At 39.0% G+C, this 17,214-nt stretch overlaps 1 protein-coding gene across 1 annotated transcript; it reads right to left on the reverse strand.

Annotated features, from left to right (window-relative positions):
• Window positions 1-253: 253 nt before the first annotated feature.
• Window positions 254-17,057, reverse strand: ATP10D (ATPase, class V, type 10D; the record flags this gene model as incomplete). Its single annotated transcript, XM_010078322.1, has 13 exons — window positions 254-441; window positions 1,764-1,868; window positions 2,114-2,194; window positions 4,903-5,103; window positions 5,558-5,683; window positions 6,225-6,301; window positions 6,940-7,249; window positions 8,812-8,996; window positions 11,577-11,703; window positions 12,609-12,718; window positions 14,085-14,697; window positions 16,025-16,213; window positions 16,822-17,057. Coding segments are annotated over 13 exons (2,548 nt in total), but the record flags the coding sequence as incomplete, so codon positions are not given.
• Window positions 17,058-17,214: the final 157 nt, after the last annotated feature.

Genomic DNA, 17,214 nt, shown 5'->3' on the forward strand with positions numbered 1-17,214 from the left:
TTAATATAATATAAATAATTTAATATAATATAAATCACAAGAGGAATTTTTTATTTACTGAAATTTACTTTGAGAACATATCACTAAGGAGCTGTCCTCACATGGCGTGGTCTGGTAGAGTTATGAAATTTCCTTTACACTGGGAGTGGAGGGGGAGGAAGACCTCTATCCAGAGAGATTTATATCATCACTGACTCAAAGAAAACTAATTTTGTTAACAACAGAAATCTGCAGTTAGAAAACAGAAACACACCTGGGTAGCAGAGCAACACAAATAGTCAGGAGACAAACTAAGTAAAATACTGGGTCTGTCATGTGCTTTTCCATGATCCAGTAAGGATTTGATCGTGGGTTGAAGGTTTTGCAGGTTGCCCCAAAAGCCAGAGTGAAGACAAAGTAAAACAGGATGCTGCCAACTATAACTACTGTATGTATCCACGTCTGCAATTCAGAAAAAGAAAGAAATTAGATTTAAGCTATAAACAGAAAGACCAGTAACACCTGTGTGCACTCCTCCTCCAAGGACAGCTGCTTAATGTAACAGAGGATAGATCTGTTCAGATAATATTCCTAATTTTGTACAAAACATTCCAGGAAGAATGGAAGCTTCTTCCCACAGTTCATAGGTAACCCAGCCATTTAAATTTTTTTATTCTATTAATTGCATAGCTTTTGATTCCTTTGTGAAAGACATTTTTTGTGCCATTTGCCTTAGATGACAACCTCATCTACTGTCAGCAGAGAAAGCCTTCTCAAGCAAACGGAGGCAAGATCTTCACATGACACCACCCTTATGGATCTTGAGACATTGGTTAACTGTTCTACATTGGAGTTTTCTGTAATTTTATACCAAAACGGCCATAATAGTTATTATGGAAACAAAACTGCCATTGGTGTGGCAGCTTGCCGACATTCAAAAATGCCAAATAAAACCCATTTAAGTAATGGTTTCCTATTCAGAGTGTGGGTACACTCATGCTACCCATATATTCTCAATAAAGACATTTTTATCACCGCTGCTGTGCTCCCAAAATAACAATGAAATGACTGAATCACAACTTGAAATTTCATCAATTATAAAACAATCATAAAAAATCTTTTTCAAAAAAATAAGAGAAAAAATAAAACCCATTATTCTGTGTCCTTCTACTGTAAATATTATTGCATTTTCTTTAAAATTATGCAAAATACTCAAGTATTAGCCTTGTAAGGGCTATAAATTTATGCAAGCTATTGCAGATGCTTTAGGTTGCACAGACTTAACTAAACACTGGACTAGCATTTCTGTAGCATAGCAGTTCTCTAGTTCTGGCACCAAAGTATAACTCTGAATTGCTCATCCTGGCCACAGAGCAGATCATCAGTTCCAAACATTCAAAATCAACAGTTCACATTGTTGTCTTTGAGATGCAAGTGTTGGGAACTAAAGTAGGCTCAGTAGATCAGTGGTTGGTTTTACCATTTGCAAAACTTAACTGACATCCCGAAATCCACCGTACCCTAATGAGGCAGAATCCTTTCACTATTTTCAAATAATTCTGAGGCCAAATTTTGTTAATTTTAGTCATACGAGTAACTCTGTTGGCTCCCATGACAGGTGCATTAGGAGAGCTCACATGGTCCAAAAACCAAAATATTTAGGTTTTGGCCCTTTTATACTTATTCTGTTTTGCATATGAAGCTCTTTCTTCTGTTTAATTTTAATTAAAGCTGTATGCACATACTCTGTTAGGAATATACTCTTTTGGAAACAAAATACTCACCACAGACTTGCACTCAATGAGAAGGTGAAACAGTATTATGAAGAGCGCTGCTGTGTTTATAGGGTTTCCAAAAGAAAAAATGTCAATGTCTGAGCCATAGTAGGTCTGTAAAGGAAGACAGGAGTCAGCATAATATATTCATTACATATAGTCCTAATACACAAAGTGGTGTGAATAGTTTCAATACCATCCATAATTGCATGCACACAGTTCAGCTCAGTTCCAATTATGATCCTGTTCATATACATTTATATATGAACAAGTAAAATCAAACACTTCATTTATTCTCTAATTTGCCTGAGTTTTTAGTATGTCAAAATGTATAAATGTATTTTATATCCAGCACTTACAAAGTAAGGCACAAAAAAGCAAACGAGACTTTGGTAAAAAGCATCCAGCAAGGTTATCCAGAAAGCTGAAGTCAAGTAAGCCTGTAAGAAAAAAAGATAATAGCACTGAAGTAAATAGAACAAAATGCTGCAGCCTTAATTAGCATTAATTTGAATTTGGGGAAAGATTATCCGTAGAAGTAATTCCAGTAGTTTCCCAATGAAGAGGCATCTTTTATGTTATAAGAATAAAGAGCTCACACTAACTGTAGCCGTTAGTATTTAAATCAGCAGCCTGATCTGGGAACTCTGATCTTACAGCTGTTTCTGCCAGAACAGACCTACTAGAGCCTTAACTAACTGAGTACTAAGGAAAGGAGAGGGCCAGGGGACAGTGACTTACCCCAGAAACTTGCTATCACTGAATGCCAAGCCCCACTTTCTTCTGTCTCCACCCCTTTCTTTTTTGGTACCTGTGCTTCTGCCTCTTAATTCATGCTGGCTGACTCCTCTGTGCAGACCAGACTCCTCCATGAGCTAACTTAACTCACTAAAATGTGAGAAATCAATTTGTTTTTCTGATGGAATAACACATTGCTGTTTTAGTGAGCTAAATCAGCTCTTGGAAGGACCTGATGGGACAACTGGGCTGGCGCAAGGAAGGTAGTTTAACTACGTGGGTGAAAATAGGGAATGGGAAGAAAAGAAGTGAGAAGGAGAAGGAACGAGCCTTCCTCACTCAGTGGCAGCAAACTGCTATGACAGCTCAACCGCTTAGAAAACCATAGCTGTGTGTGCCCCGGCTCAGATATATCCCATTCCTTCAGGCACTCAAGTGAGACACATATGAGCAGCCTAGTCACCCACGACTTCCTCTACAATTAGTGGAGAGAGATAGGTTTCTCCAAAAAGCCATTCAACCCTTTCAAGAACTGAACTGCTCTCTGAAGTGGTGTGGGAAACTTACCTTCTTATTTGCCTGTCAGGGAATTGCTTTAAATTACTGAAGATGAATCCAAGTTACTGTCTATCTTTACAGCTCTACAGAGCTGTGCACTTACGACGTCATGGCGCAATATTGTGATACTACATCTTTCATAGCATTTCTCTTTCTTTCATACTGCACTTAATTCAAAGCAATTATTTCACTCTGCTTCCATGCAAGAAAGGAAATTATATACCACTTAATACCAACCACAGATCAAGGCAATGCTGTTCTGGACAAAAGAGGAAAAACTCTGATAAAAGTTAAGGAAAAAGAAGGGAAAAGAGAATAACTATTCTCTAATGCAGTAATTCTGATTCTTGATTCCTCAAGACCTTCAGCTCAGATTACCGTACATATCCTGAGGATCAAAATAAAAGGCCAAATCCTGAAGCCTTGTAATATTTCCTTAGTCAGAACTCTCTGTGACTGACACAGCACAGTCCTGCTCCAGCCAGTCTGCAGAGGCTTGGATCAGTACCAAAAGAGTACTTAGTTTTGCAAAAAGATCATAAACCAAGCAACACAGAATATGTAAAAAGAAATGTAAATGTTCACAAACAAAATAAATCGTCCCCTCAATGTATATCCTTCTTTTCTTTCTAAACCAGACCTAGACTTCTGTCAGGTTACACAGGCAATGCTGCACAATTAGTGCACAGTATGTTGTAGCTCTTTTTTTTCCCATAGTATTTGTTAGAATAGAATAGAACAGAACAGAACAGAGTACTTCAGCTGGAAGGGGCCTACAATGATCATCTAGTCCTACTGTCTGAGCAAAAGTTAAAGCATGTTATTAAGGGCATTGTCCGAATGCCTCTTAAACACTGTCAGGCTTGGGGCATTGACCATGTCTCTAGGAAGCCTGTTCCAGTGTTTGACCACCCTCTCTGTAAAGAAATGCTTCCTAACGTCAACTCTGTTATTGAAAGGCTATGATCATAAAGAAAATGGTGACTTTTAGGTGAATCATATGCTCAGTGTTTCTTCCCTATGGGCTACTATATTTCTTCTGTCTCAGGCTCAGTATGTCACCGCCTTCAATTGTTATAATAAAAATAGTATTCAAATTAAGTGTTAAGTTAAAAAAAAAAAAAAAAGAGAAAGTTAAAATTATGCTAGAATTCATGTTAAGCAAAGCAGAAACAATGAAAAAGCTTACCGATTTACATAATTTTGATTTAGAAACTACACCCCACTCCCTGTGGTTTTCTGTGCTAAATATTTGGACAGAATTTACTTACAGAGCAGATAAGATGTATAGTGTTTTCAGATGGGAGAAAAGTGCCACCAGCAAATGCCAGAACATACCCATAAGGAGAAAAGAACCCTGAATGACAGATCTTTCTTGAGGATTATTCAAAAGGCATCTGCTCTGGTTCTTATCCGCTCCTCATTACTTTGACAGTTGAGACAGTTATGACAGTGAAAAAACAGTACCTAGTCCCCTTATCTTTAAAAATAAGCCCAGACGCCAAAAGGAAACTATTTTGAGGAAGCATGTTGACAGCTGAGGCAGTGAATGAAGTGAACACACTGGTAACGGTGTTTATCTAGTACATCTCTTCACCTAAAGTCCTTAATTTCTCTTATCATCCAAACGTCTGACGAGATTGGGTGTATGGCTGAAAAGAGCCTATAAAAAACTTCTGAAAAAACAGCTTTTAATTGTGCACATATTGCACAAGCCTAAATGTTTTTTTAATAGAGAAAGTGGTTTTAAACTTCACATTTGCCTGATGGAAATGATGAAGGAAAGAAAGACAGAAATGGCTCAAATGCTGACCATTTCAATTTGCTTCAGGCCAAGCACTCTTTAACCTACCACAGATTTCTGGCTCATCATGTACAGCTGTGGGAGCTGCATGAGTATCTCCGCAGACACATCTTTGTCCAAGACACCATATATGATGGGTGGCAATGATGTAAAAAGGAGATTGAAAAGAATCAAGATCCAATAGTCAGTCATTGATGTGCCTGAAAACCCACAGAAGAACTGGTACCAGAACAGGAGGTTCACATAGGCCTGAAAAGTTAAAGATGACATGATAAACTGTTACCCATAGACAAGTGTTTTAAAAACCAAGTGAAAACAGGCAGATCTCGTGTCTGGTTACAGTAATCTGTGGAAAAGTAAATATAAATGCTGTGGAGTTCATGCCAATCCCATACTCTGAAATTATATTTGACCGGCACACGGCTTTACATTTCAAAATTGGTCATGACTTGTTTAAATAGTCATGCTGACACTGCATTAGGAATGCCTGTTACCTACTGTTTAATCAAATCAGACAATGGCAGAAAATTCAGCCCAAGGAATAAGAGTCTCTGGTCTCTGCAGACATAAATGGGAAACTGAATTGTTTGACATATGCTTTTTGTGTCTTTTTGAACCCATTCACAATATAAAGCCCCACTAAACCCTTCGGCACTCTCAAATATGTAAATTGTGATTTCCTTGGGATGGGACACCTACGTACCACATTTTTGTAGAAGAAGTAAAGCACCATGTTGGTAAGCCTGGTATAACACCAGTGGCCATGGACAAGCAGCAGCTTCCTGAGGTGTCTAAACTGAGAGATTGCAAAGTCACTTGCCATCACAGCCTGCAACGCACACGAAGGTAAAGATATGTTATATCCAAGCTGTTAAAGATAAGGTTCAGGTACTGACAAGTGAGCAACTTACCTACCGCTGGAAATTATTATTTTATGATTTTTAAATATTTTTTATATTTTATGCTTATGGTCTTACCCTCACTCAGACCTGAGCATCTCCATACAACATTTTACACTAACACACACACAGCTCAGCCCAACACAACATAGGCAGGAACATGGCTGTCTTTATGATTACCACACAACTGCACAGAAATCACTGATACTTAGGCTGCTTGTTTCCTGGCAGGACACGAGTAATAGGGAGTTTGGTGACAGGCAGCAAGCTCTCTTATTTGGAATTTGAACCCTTGCAGCATTCAGCCTCTGAGTGCTCCTGGAACAGTGCTGAGGCCTGGTTGTGAGCTCAGGCTGCAAACTCTTGCCCATGTATGGTAATAGACTGCGGAGCCACTGGCCTTCAACACAAACTCTGAACTGATTTAAAATGGAATCTGATGTCATTTGCAGCTGTCTTTGTAAACACTACCTGCATGCCTTCTTGGCCTGATATTCCCACACCAGTGTCAGCTACCTGGATCATACTGACATCATTGGCACCATCACCTACAGAGAAAGGAGGAAAAATCAAAACTAACCTCTCTTATTTGGAATGCAACCTGGAGGCAGCTTTGCTGGCTATCACATCACCATGGAAGTGGCAGGAAAAGACAAATATACAAGAACACCAGAGAGTTCAAAGAAAAACATTTTTATGGCCAACAATGCATCCTATGGAAAACCCTACAGAAAGCAGCATTAGTAAGTGAATGGCCTGAGTGAACTGAGCTGTATTCTCCAAATGGACATTAGCTGTTCCTTTTTCTCAGAATTTAGTTGCTATGCTGGAACAGAAAATACGGGTGTTTTAAATCACAGCCAGTCATCTCCCCTCTCCCTCCCTATTTTGGAGGGCTGTGATGGAGAATGACAATGAAAATCCCCTTACTTGCTGCTTTGGACATGGAACCTAACACTGTGCTTGACTGCTGCTGTTCTTGTTGCTTTAGATTACCATCAGTAAGTTTATGGACTAAATTTGCTAGTTCATAAGACTAACATGATCTTATGCCAGAGACAACTACAATTCAAAGGATTACCTTCCTTGAAAAGTAAATTTTGTGACAGACATTAACAAAAACACAGGAAAGAAGAAACTGGCTTCTACTTCTTTTCAGAGAAAAGAAGATAACCACAGGACTCACCTACAGCTAATGTCACTGCCTTCAGCTTATTTCGCACCAGTCTGACCAGGACACTTTTCTGTAGTGGTGTGGCTCGGCAGCAGACTACAGCCTGACATTTTTCTGTGAGTTCCAAGAAAATATTTTGTAGGCTGTCATGAAGGACATGCTCTAAAGTCCTTCCATCAATAACCAGGCCTGCACTGAACCCTGGAGCTTGGGTGGAGGGACTTGCAGAGACATTCCCAAGTTTATGACTGGGTTTTTTTTTGGCAGAAGTATTCTTCTGGATGCCTTCTAAAATTTTGCTCATCACCAAGGCACAGGCATCCTAATTAAAGACAAGAGAAAGGCAACTTATTAAATATTGTTAGTGTCTGTCTCCCTTTTCAATTTATAAAACACATATGGAGAAAAGGTCAAATGCTGCCCATGTGCAGCATTTCACTTTAATCCAGAAAGGCTCAGACATGAGAATGAATAACCCTTTAAAGTCACAAAGGATGCAATCTGTTGTTAATAAAGGGATCGTGATTTAACTTTTCTTAAGTAGATTGGCTTGGGTATGGTACTAGGAGAAGGGAAAAATCTGAAGCAAATCAGAAAATGTTCATAGACTAGCAGAAAAAACAACCATGAAGGATTCTGTAATATAAATACAGCTTTGATAGACAACTTCTTCTCTCTGCATTTCTTTTGTCTGGCATGCAAAACCAAAAGTGCATTTCAAATCAAATTATAGGTGAGCTGCAATGAATTACTGAAGAACTGGCCTTGTGGATTTTTTTACCTTGTTAGAATCAATAAAAGATGCCTAAAAGATTCTTGATATCAATATATGTAATGTGCATGCTGTATAGAAGAAAATATATATTCTTAAATCTTCTCATTATTCTACTTGGAAATGCAACAGTATCAAATCCTGTCTATTTTTTATTTCAAAGCCCAGTTAGAGAGACGATGAGCACTTTTGCAAAAGGGGCTCAGTTCTCACTGTTAAGTAAGATATGCAGTCCCCAGTAGGAAAAAAGGAAGAAAAAACTGTTAGCGAAATTGTAACCCCAAGCTTTCCTCAAACACAACTAGACTAAAAATCTTTTATTTTTCACTTTTTTTTCTCCAGTTACCACTCACCACACAATCTTTTATGGCAGACAGAAAGTGAATTTCTAAAGTAAAATATAAGCAGAGAAAAAAAGAAAAAGAAAAGGTTTTAGAAAAATCCTCCCGTTCTTTAGAGAAGTCTCAGATTTCATGTCTCTGCTCTGAGAAGAGATATTTCATATGTTGGCTTTACCAGTTACAGTTAGTAATTTCTCTCTTAAGAATCCTGAAATGTATAAAAATCAAGATTTGAAAAACAGCTGGTTATGAGTTTCCACAAGAGGACACAACAATCAAGTAGGATTAAACTCACCACCCAAAACAGAAGCATTTTTAACCAGTCTTTATCATATGACTCAATTACTGGGTGGGGAGAAGATGTCTTTTTCTCTGATAAAATTGTTTGCAGATTAGTTTTCTTGAATAGCGTGCAATGTACTACTTTAATGAGACAATTCTTTGTACATTTATGGAGGACAAGCAGGGCTGTGGGAATATATTACACAAAGCAGCACAAAACTTAATTCAACAGAAATTGCATGGCAATAATTTTTACATTGCTAATATGCTGTAACTCACAGACATTTGAAATCTCTAATATGTGAAGGAAGCACAAGGAAGCAAACTGTCAGTTTTCCAGTATTTTCATCTTCCGAGAAATCTTGCTGTCTTTGTTTGGTTGGGAAAGCAGAGAACATTTTATTATTCCATATTGCCCTGCGATATAGCTTGACTGAATTTTTTGGTAGAGAAAAAAAAATTTGAAGAAAAGTGTAATTTTCCACTCACCCTACTTTGTGATTTGAGAGTGAAGATTCTGTCATCTGGTTCCAGCAGTTTACAAGCATAGGCAATGTTGACAGCTGTCTCTCTCTTGTCACCTGTCAGCATCCATATTTTTATTCCTGCTTTCCGTAATGCCTGTATTGTGTCTGGAACACCCTCCTGCAGGCGATCTTCAATGCCAGTGGCACCTTAATTCAGACAAGCAGAAGGATTAGTGCTACTCTATTTCCAAAACCAAAATGCTGCAAGAGTGACAGGACACAATGGTCCTCTGTGTGTATCCACATCCCAAAACAGACACCCTACTGGGAGATGCTTGGGAATTCCTCCCTTACACATCTTTCTGTCCCAGAGATCATCACATGCGAAATTGTTGACACATACCTTGGTTACAGCCTCAGGAGCCTCCAACTCTTCACAAGACCCTTTTAAGACAACTTTTCTCATTCTCACATTTTTTTTCATCCCACAGTAGCTGTGTGACACAGACTCCCAGGCTTCTCATGACATATGTACTCCCTTATTCCTGCTCCCTCCCCTACTCTCAGACTACCCCAAACCTTCTTTCATGTATCACCTTGATCCTTCCTATCTCAAGGCCCACTAACACACATCTCTTAGTGGTTATATAAAGCCAGAGACTTTAACAGACACTCTTTTCTGGTGCGCACAGCAGGCAGACCTGTGTCCCCACAACTAGCTTACAAAATCTGTTCTGGTAACAATGAGGTAACACAACAGCAGCATAAAGCAGAACCATCTTTGAAAAGCTGCAGTGCCAGTAATTTATTACAGTACAGGACATTTTCATGGCTTTTTCACAATACAAATGGTACTAAATCATAACCAGGAAATATGGTTTAGCTTGTGGGATTCTCAGGCTAAGAGAGTTTCTCAGAAACTCCAGCCAGTTGCAGCTACATTCATTATGAAAGACAAACAATATAAAAATTCAAAGTAAAGTTTTCCCTTCTAGCACGTTTCTAGTGCAGAACTCTAGTCAGCAATCTGTATACAAAGCAGTGACTGTCATACACAGATGGGTAAAAGCCAAAACGTCAGGCAAATTTCTGACACTACAGCAATTTCTTCAGTAAGCAGCTGCCAACAGGGCACATTGCTCATGGTCCCTGGTCACTGGGAAGACAAAAAACTCCAGGTCCTTGCTCTGCACTCTGCCTGCATTTTGACGCAAGTCAACAAAGGAGGCAGGAAGGAAGATGTTGGGTTCTATCTGATGCTAGCTTCTTTGAAAGACACTGCCAGGCATTGAGGGAAGAGAGAAAAATGTTTCAAATTGGGCACTCCATACACTTAGCACTCCCCTTCCAAGGTACTTGATCACTTCATAATCCAACAGAAGCCAGTTTCAATATCTATACTGATCTATACTGCTGGGATCCAGATCTGTGCTTAGTCAAGTACTGCACATTAGAACTATTCTTTCCAGACACAGATTTCCATTCAAATAAAGGCCTGAGGCTTTATATAGAGCCATATGGATTTCATACCTGCCTACACAGTGGACTACAAACCATTGCTGTCCTCCACGATCCTGGCAACACCGAGATTACATGAATTTTTGCTTGTTGTTCTTTGAGGACAAAGTCTTAATTTCTCAGTCCTAAGAGGACACTCAGAGTTACAACTGCAGCTTCACGAACTAATGTTTATTAAAAAAGCAAAGGAAGGCTCAGAGAAGCAGAGTGAGAAGAGCTGTAAGTAGTTCTGCTCTGCAGATCACAGTGTACATATGCCCCAGGCAGGGTAACTAGGCTAGCAGAGGTACTTAAAGCAAGCACCTTGGCAGTATGAAGCCAATTTACCCTTCTTATTCTCACTTCCATTTAATGTTAAAGCCAACCTGTATTGCTTACTGTCCCACTAGAGACATGACACAAAAAAATGCTTTGGCCTGCAGGACAGCGGTCCCCACAGAAACTAGACCTCCTTCTGCTGACTTTAGTGCAAAAGGGTACCTGTGTAGCACATCAGCCCTTGAACCGAAGCACTGCTCTGGCTTCTCTCCAGCAACAGAAGCCAGTAATCCCAGCATTCCTTTTATGACCAAGGTTTGCCCTCAGCAGATGTGGCACAAAATAAGGGACCCTTCCACACAACAGGATCTGTCTTTTTTCAGCTTCTAGCATGAGCTGCCTTTACCACCACAGTCAGATCTTTGCACTTTGTTTTCCAAATGTTATTTGCTGGGCAGTTCTCTACAGCTATCATTCCAGATTGCCTGCAGTTTACCTTTTACACATCTACATCAAATGTGTTTCATGAATGACCACCAGAGGAATGGTTCGTGCAGTAACATACCTGACTTCCTATCTACATGTTATTACAGGAGGACACAGCACAAGCATACCTGCCATGCCACAAATGCAACAGTGATGGAACACATGCCCTGAAGTGGGATCTCTCTGAATGTTTGCCCAGGGAGACCTGTAATTTGTTATTATTATTTCATGTGCTTGTTATGATGACATTTAAAAACTCTAGTGAGCACAAAAACCAAAGTCAGTAACAAAAAAAATCAGTAAAACTTTACAAACAACAGAAGAGCACTAGCTGTCTTCAGTGTGTTTTACAGCTAGTACAAACTTACCAGCAAGATTTATGGAAATTCAGGAGTGACAATAAATTCTAGGTCTGTAGAAAGCTATGTGTTACACAAATTGAGGTTAGCACAGCTCTCTGCAAGGTAAATGCCAATTATTAACATCATAAGCAGTTTCCTGGGAGTTACAGCATTTTCTACCTACCAAGCAAAGTTAGTTCAGTCTCAAGCCTGATAGCAGATTCAAGCAGCAACTCCTCCCTGTTCTCAATACTGGTTTCCGCTAAAAAATGATTATTTAACCACTCTGCATATTCTGCATCACTCAGCACCTAAAGAGGGAGAGAAAACAAACAGTATGTGTCTATACTCTGTTTTCAAAGGTGCCTCAAAAGTGTCCTCACAGTTACTTCTGCTGTCCACATACTGAACCTAGAAGCGCAGCTGCTGGCAGTGCATTAGTTACGTGCCCCAACATGTTCATGGATTTAGTATGATGTTCGTAGTATTAGATTACTTTGCCAGGCTTCACAAGCCAGGTTACCCACTGGCATCCTGCATGTCCCCAGAGCTGCCTGACAGATTTCCATTTAGAGGGAAGGCAGGCAGGCCAGTGAGTATAGATACTCTCCGTTCTGCTCTTTAATTGCAGCATTGACACAGCCACAGAATCACTGCACAGCTGTGTACAGCCTGACAACTATACAGCTACACAGCCTGTACTTTCACTTCGCATAAGGCTTTGTAAAGAAGCTTCTTGCCTTTTCCAATCCCTATGGAATTTTACTTCTGAGCAGCTTTGAATTTAAAATGGAAACTCAAAACATTACTTAGGTTTTTCATCCAGAGCTTTTAACACTGCAAACTGTGAAACCTAATAAAAGAGGTCTGACCTCATTTGTTTTCTGTGCCTGGAATTACAGCCAGGATAAGGTTCACATAAGGAGACCTGTTCAGGACTCTTAAAGAAAAATCAGGCTATTTGACAATCCCTGTTTTAGAATTAGGCTATTAATCTGCTTGGCATCCTAAACTGACAACAACTATGGCAATCTAATGGAAGTCAGGAATTTATTAGGCTCAACTTACAAATTCCTCCTGAAAAAAATATAAGGATAAACAAAATGTGGCAACAGAAGCATCTGTTTAGAAGCGGTGATGTCTGCTCCATTGGTGATATCACTCAGATTTGTCACAGACTGTAAACATTCTTAAAAATATGTATTAAAAGGAATACCTTCTTAGCAATACATAGAGTGCGCAGTCCTCTTCTGGCATAGTCATCCAAATGCTTCTGAGTTCTCTCTTTAATCTTTTTTTGTTCCACTTCTGAATTATTAGTACCTACTATCACACAAAAAGCAAAGAAAGCACATTCTTAGGCTAAACTTAGCAAAAAATTTTGAAGGTCTAAATATGTTTTAAAAAATACCAAAATGTTAACAGGTTTTATTTTAACTATGAATGCATCTTCATGTTTGCACAATGTACTGTATCTAAAGCCAGCATGCAGTGCACCAGTCTGCACAAGCAGTGAGGGGGAGCCCATCTGGTACTGATACCTCTTTGGATGCCACTAGTATATCAAAATCTCTAGTGCAAGGGAGCTAAAAGGGCAGTTGCAGAAAAGCTTTTTTAAAAATAACTGTTAAGGGGTGGACTATTTGGACACGCATTCAACTCATCTAACTTTGGATATGTAAAAGTTAGGTTCCAAGTTTACCCTGAGAATCAAAGTAAGGACAGGCACCTCCAGACATGAAGTCATTCCCCTAGTAAGATGACAGATTTTGGAGGCACTTTCTGCCCCATGGCCTACAAAGGCTTTTTCTCTAGACTTTAGATTGCTCATGTTAGGTGAGCAAAAATCCACCCTTGGAATTGGAAATATCCCTCCTCCTCACTGAGATCAGCCAGCCATGGGACATACAAACCAAACTCCCCTTTGCAGAAAGCAAGCCTTTAAAAATAATTCCTTTATGTTACTTTCCAAACTATTAAAAAAAACCCTGGAACATCTTCTAACTTAAATATATTCAGGTATATATTTCTAACATTCATAGATAACACTTTTTCTTTACTGTCTTCAGTTAAAAATCAATAACTGTTCACTACAGTGCATAAACAAACTGGTCAGTGCTTAAACACCACAGTGCATCCCTCCCGTGGCAGATTTAAAAAACGTTCACTCCTGAACAACAGGGCCCAGCAGGAGGTACCACACAGCTTCACAGATATTACCATTACACCTAGAAACACAGTCAGTAGTCAAGGGGAAACAAACTCAAAAAGCACTGATAGGTGACATCTGCTACCAATACCTCTCTCTAACAGCTCAGAAATGCTGACATAGGTAAAGGCTGGAAAGTATCTCATTCTAATAAACACCTCTCACTGTGTAGCAGAAGCCAACTATGCAAGCTGATGACCTTACTGTATAACTGGAAATACTTCAGTTGTCTCCAAAGGCTATGCTTAGACTCCACTAAAACCTTTGAATAACAGTTGCTTCTCTCTCCTCAGTTTCCACACCAGCACACAGCACAGCCATATCTAGGTGACAAGCAACACTACCTTTCTGTGTTCCCTATAAGGAACTATTCACAGATAATAGTTCTGCTTGGTTACTTGTCTCTTCTCATCAATCAGGCCATCTGTTCAACTGTACTAAGAATGGCAAAGACGATCAAAGACTTTGAAGTTCTGTAGATACCTTCAGATGCAGTTCTCAACAAATCCATCATGACTGAGTCTGCACCTTTGGTGTACACCACCACTTTGTTGGAGACTGGGTGCCGAACCACCACCGACATCCTTTTCCGCACTGAATCAAAAGGCAGGATATGCAAAATTTGAAATGTTAAAGATCCCAGACCTGCAAAGTCCACAGTTACTTGATCTGGAGTCCTGGACTCTAAAATACACTTATAAGCCCTAGCAGCATGAACCAAGGCAGCTTCATCTGGACTCTCAGCTTCATAACACAGTTTAGGTGAGGAAGACAATTCAATACATGATGCAGCACTGTTGTGTTCACAGCCAGCAGCTACATTCATCGTATCTAGTTCTTGAGGCACTTGGGGATTTTCTGGGCTGTCGGCACTGTGAGGCTCAGCAGCCCTTTCAGCATCCCCATCCAAAGCAGGTGAAGCCAGCTTCATTCTGAAAATAGACAGTTTTCTCACAAAACTGTTGGGGCTTTCAGATGACTCTTTTACAGTTGGAAGTGGGGAGGAACTTAGTCTCCGGACTGACAACCTCTGGAACATTTGCCTGATTTCCTCAAGTGATTTAATAGGCATCCTACCCAGAGAAGAGAGCCTCATCTGGAACAGAACAGTTAGAGAAAGCATTTATGTTAAATTCTTCATATTTTATTACATTGAAGAAGGACAGCTTACACATGTTTCTTAATTAATGTAGTATTTTAAAATTTACCATGAGTTTGATTGCTTCTATTAAAGATGGCCAGCCCAATTAAACATATGACTACACTTACAGAGTTTCTGCAAGAGCTTCATTATTCAAACCAAAAGAATTGTAAAAATATTTCAGATCTGAAAACTGTATGCATTCCAAGTTTGATTCATGACCTGATGTAGTAATCCTCTTTAGAACTGTTTCAGTAATGAAACAGTTAGTATGACATTATAACTTTTAAAAATTGTGGCAAATGGAACTAAACACTTCAATACTTGTTCTGAATTAGCAAGATAATTGTGAAGAACAAACCAGCTCCACACCCCTCACAGTAACTAGCTACAAGTACTGTTAAAAATACAGTACCTTATCAATATTTTTTTAATGTCTGAATTTAAAACAGAAGACAGTTCCCCTCTCATCAATGTTATGAAATAATTGGCTTAAAATGGGGGGAAGAAAATCAAGGCTGAACTTGGGAATTATCCTGCAACACATTCAAAATTGGTAAAAGATGGGGTTATTAAAATCCCACCCCGAAAGAAAAAAGATCTGAAAAAGACAGTAGTATCTTTAAAAAAATGTTAGGTTGTGTGCTCTGAAAACAGGTGGTCTCAGAAATACTTAAACACGCTCCAGACCATTAAACTAGGACAGTCTAGCAAACACACTATACATGCAAGGTGAGATCACTCCATGTCACACTGCAAAGCACTTTTTCTTCAGAAACTTGATCTTCCATACTTTTGCTGAAATTATATTTGAATAGCGAGGAAACAGGTCAAAGCATTTCCAGTTCCAATATTCTGTGAGTCTTCTGAGATTATTATCTTTCAGACAACAATAACCTATTTTTAAAGGTACCCTGAGTGTTAGGGTACTCTAAAAGGAAGCTATGCACATATCTGGAAAAACATAACTAGAATACAGAAAAAAAAATCACAATTGCAATTTAATTTCAAGATTTGTCTTGTAGAAGTTATGAACAGTCTATACACAACATTGAAGCCAAGCTTTTCTGCAGCAGAGAAATGTTACCAGCATTATATTACACATTAACCCATTGCACTCCATGGGTTTACAGTAATTCCCTTCTTTCTAACAGGACAAACCAATAGAGGAGAAAAGGATCATTTTTTAAATTTAGGTTAATTTTTTCTTCCTTTTTTTATCAATCCAAAAGGAGGACATTTATTTAAGAATATGGTCAAATAGCCAAAAATAAGGCCTTACCTTCTGACGTGGCTGATTGGGGACTGAAACTACAACGGTATTACAGATTGCCAGAGCAAGAAAGAAGTCAGTGATGTACATTGTCTCCAAAGCTAACTTGCTGCTAGCTTCTTCTGATTGTCGATAGGAATGAGAAGAAATCTGACTGAACTTCTCCAGCAGTTCTGTGTCTGGTATAACATCTGTTTCCTATTGATTAAATGAACAAAACTGTCCATTAGGATATCAGTGTAATCTTAGTCTCTGAAGGTTAAATCAGATGAATCAAGTACAGAAGCTCATAAAACTTCCCTCCTGTCAGATGCTGAGTTGGTTATACTAGAAAACAGGAAAAATCTGTTATCTTCACTGCCTTGTGCTAGCCCATTGAAAATGGCAAACTTCATGCCCAGGCAGACAAACACTAGAGCCTTAGTTCACAGACACTTCAACAGAGATTAAATATGATGAACACTATTTAAGCACCTCCAGATACAGAAGCAGAGTTTTTACTTCTCGTAACCTCCAATAAATATTGGTCATCTAGATATTTTCTATTAAAAACAAAAGAAAATGCTAGAAACCTTTCAAAACAAAAGAACAAACTGTTATTAAGAACACAACTTTGTGACCCAACGAATATCTGCAATGTCAGCTGCAGAAAGGATGCAGCCAAACAATCATGGAAGGCTCTGGTTTTGATGGAAGGGAGAAAGCATTTCTTAAATGACAAGCACTCTGATCAAATGGGGCTAAAAATATATTCCTTCATGAGCTACTTCAGAAAGTTAGGATCAAAATGAAGCGCTTTTACTTACAATGGGGCTGCTGAACGCAACACGTCCTGAGTGGCGAACATCACCTGTTCCATCTTCCCTTCCTAACGCAGGGTAACTATCAGACAACTGATTCAAAGACTTTCTGTTCAAAGATTCATTCACAGCTCTGCAGTTGTGCCCCTGCCATTTTGACATATGGGTCAGAGAGCCACACTGACGATCAGCTGAATCCTCATCCTCTGAATCAATCTCTTGATAGGATTCCAACCTCTTTGCTATGGAAAGGGAAACAACATTATAGTTCCATGAGCAAAAAGAAAATTGTCTAAAACACTGCCTAGAGGTTCAGGAAACAAAATTTTAAAGTAAGGAATTTACTATATAGTTAAGAATAATCCACCATTTACAGAATCACAGAATGTCAGAGATTGG

The sequence above is a fragment of the Pterocles gutturalis genome, unplaced genomic scaffold (assembly GCF_000699245.1).
Source record: "Pterocles gutturalis isolate BGI_N339 unplaced genomic scaffold, ASM69924v1 scaffold47008, whole genome shotgun sequence".
NCBI classification, from domain to species: Eukaryota; Metazoa; Chordata; class Aves; order Pterocliformes; family Pteroclidae; genus Pterocles; species Pterocles gutturalis.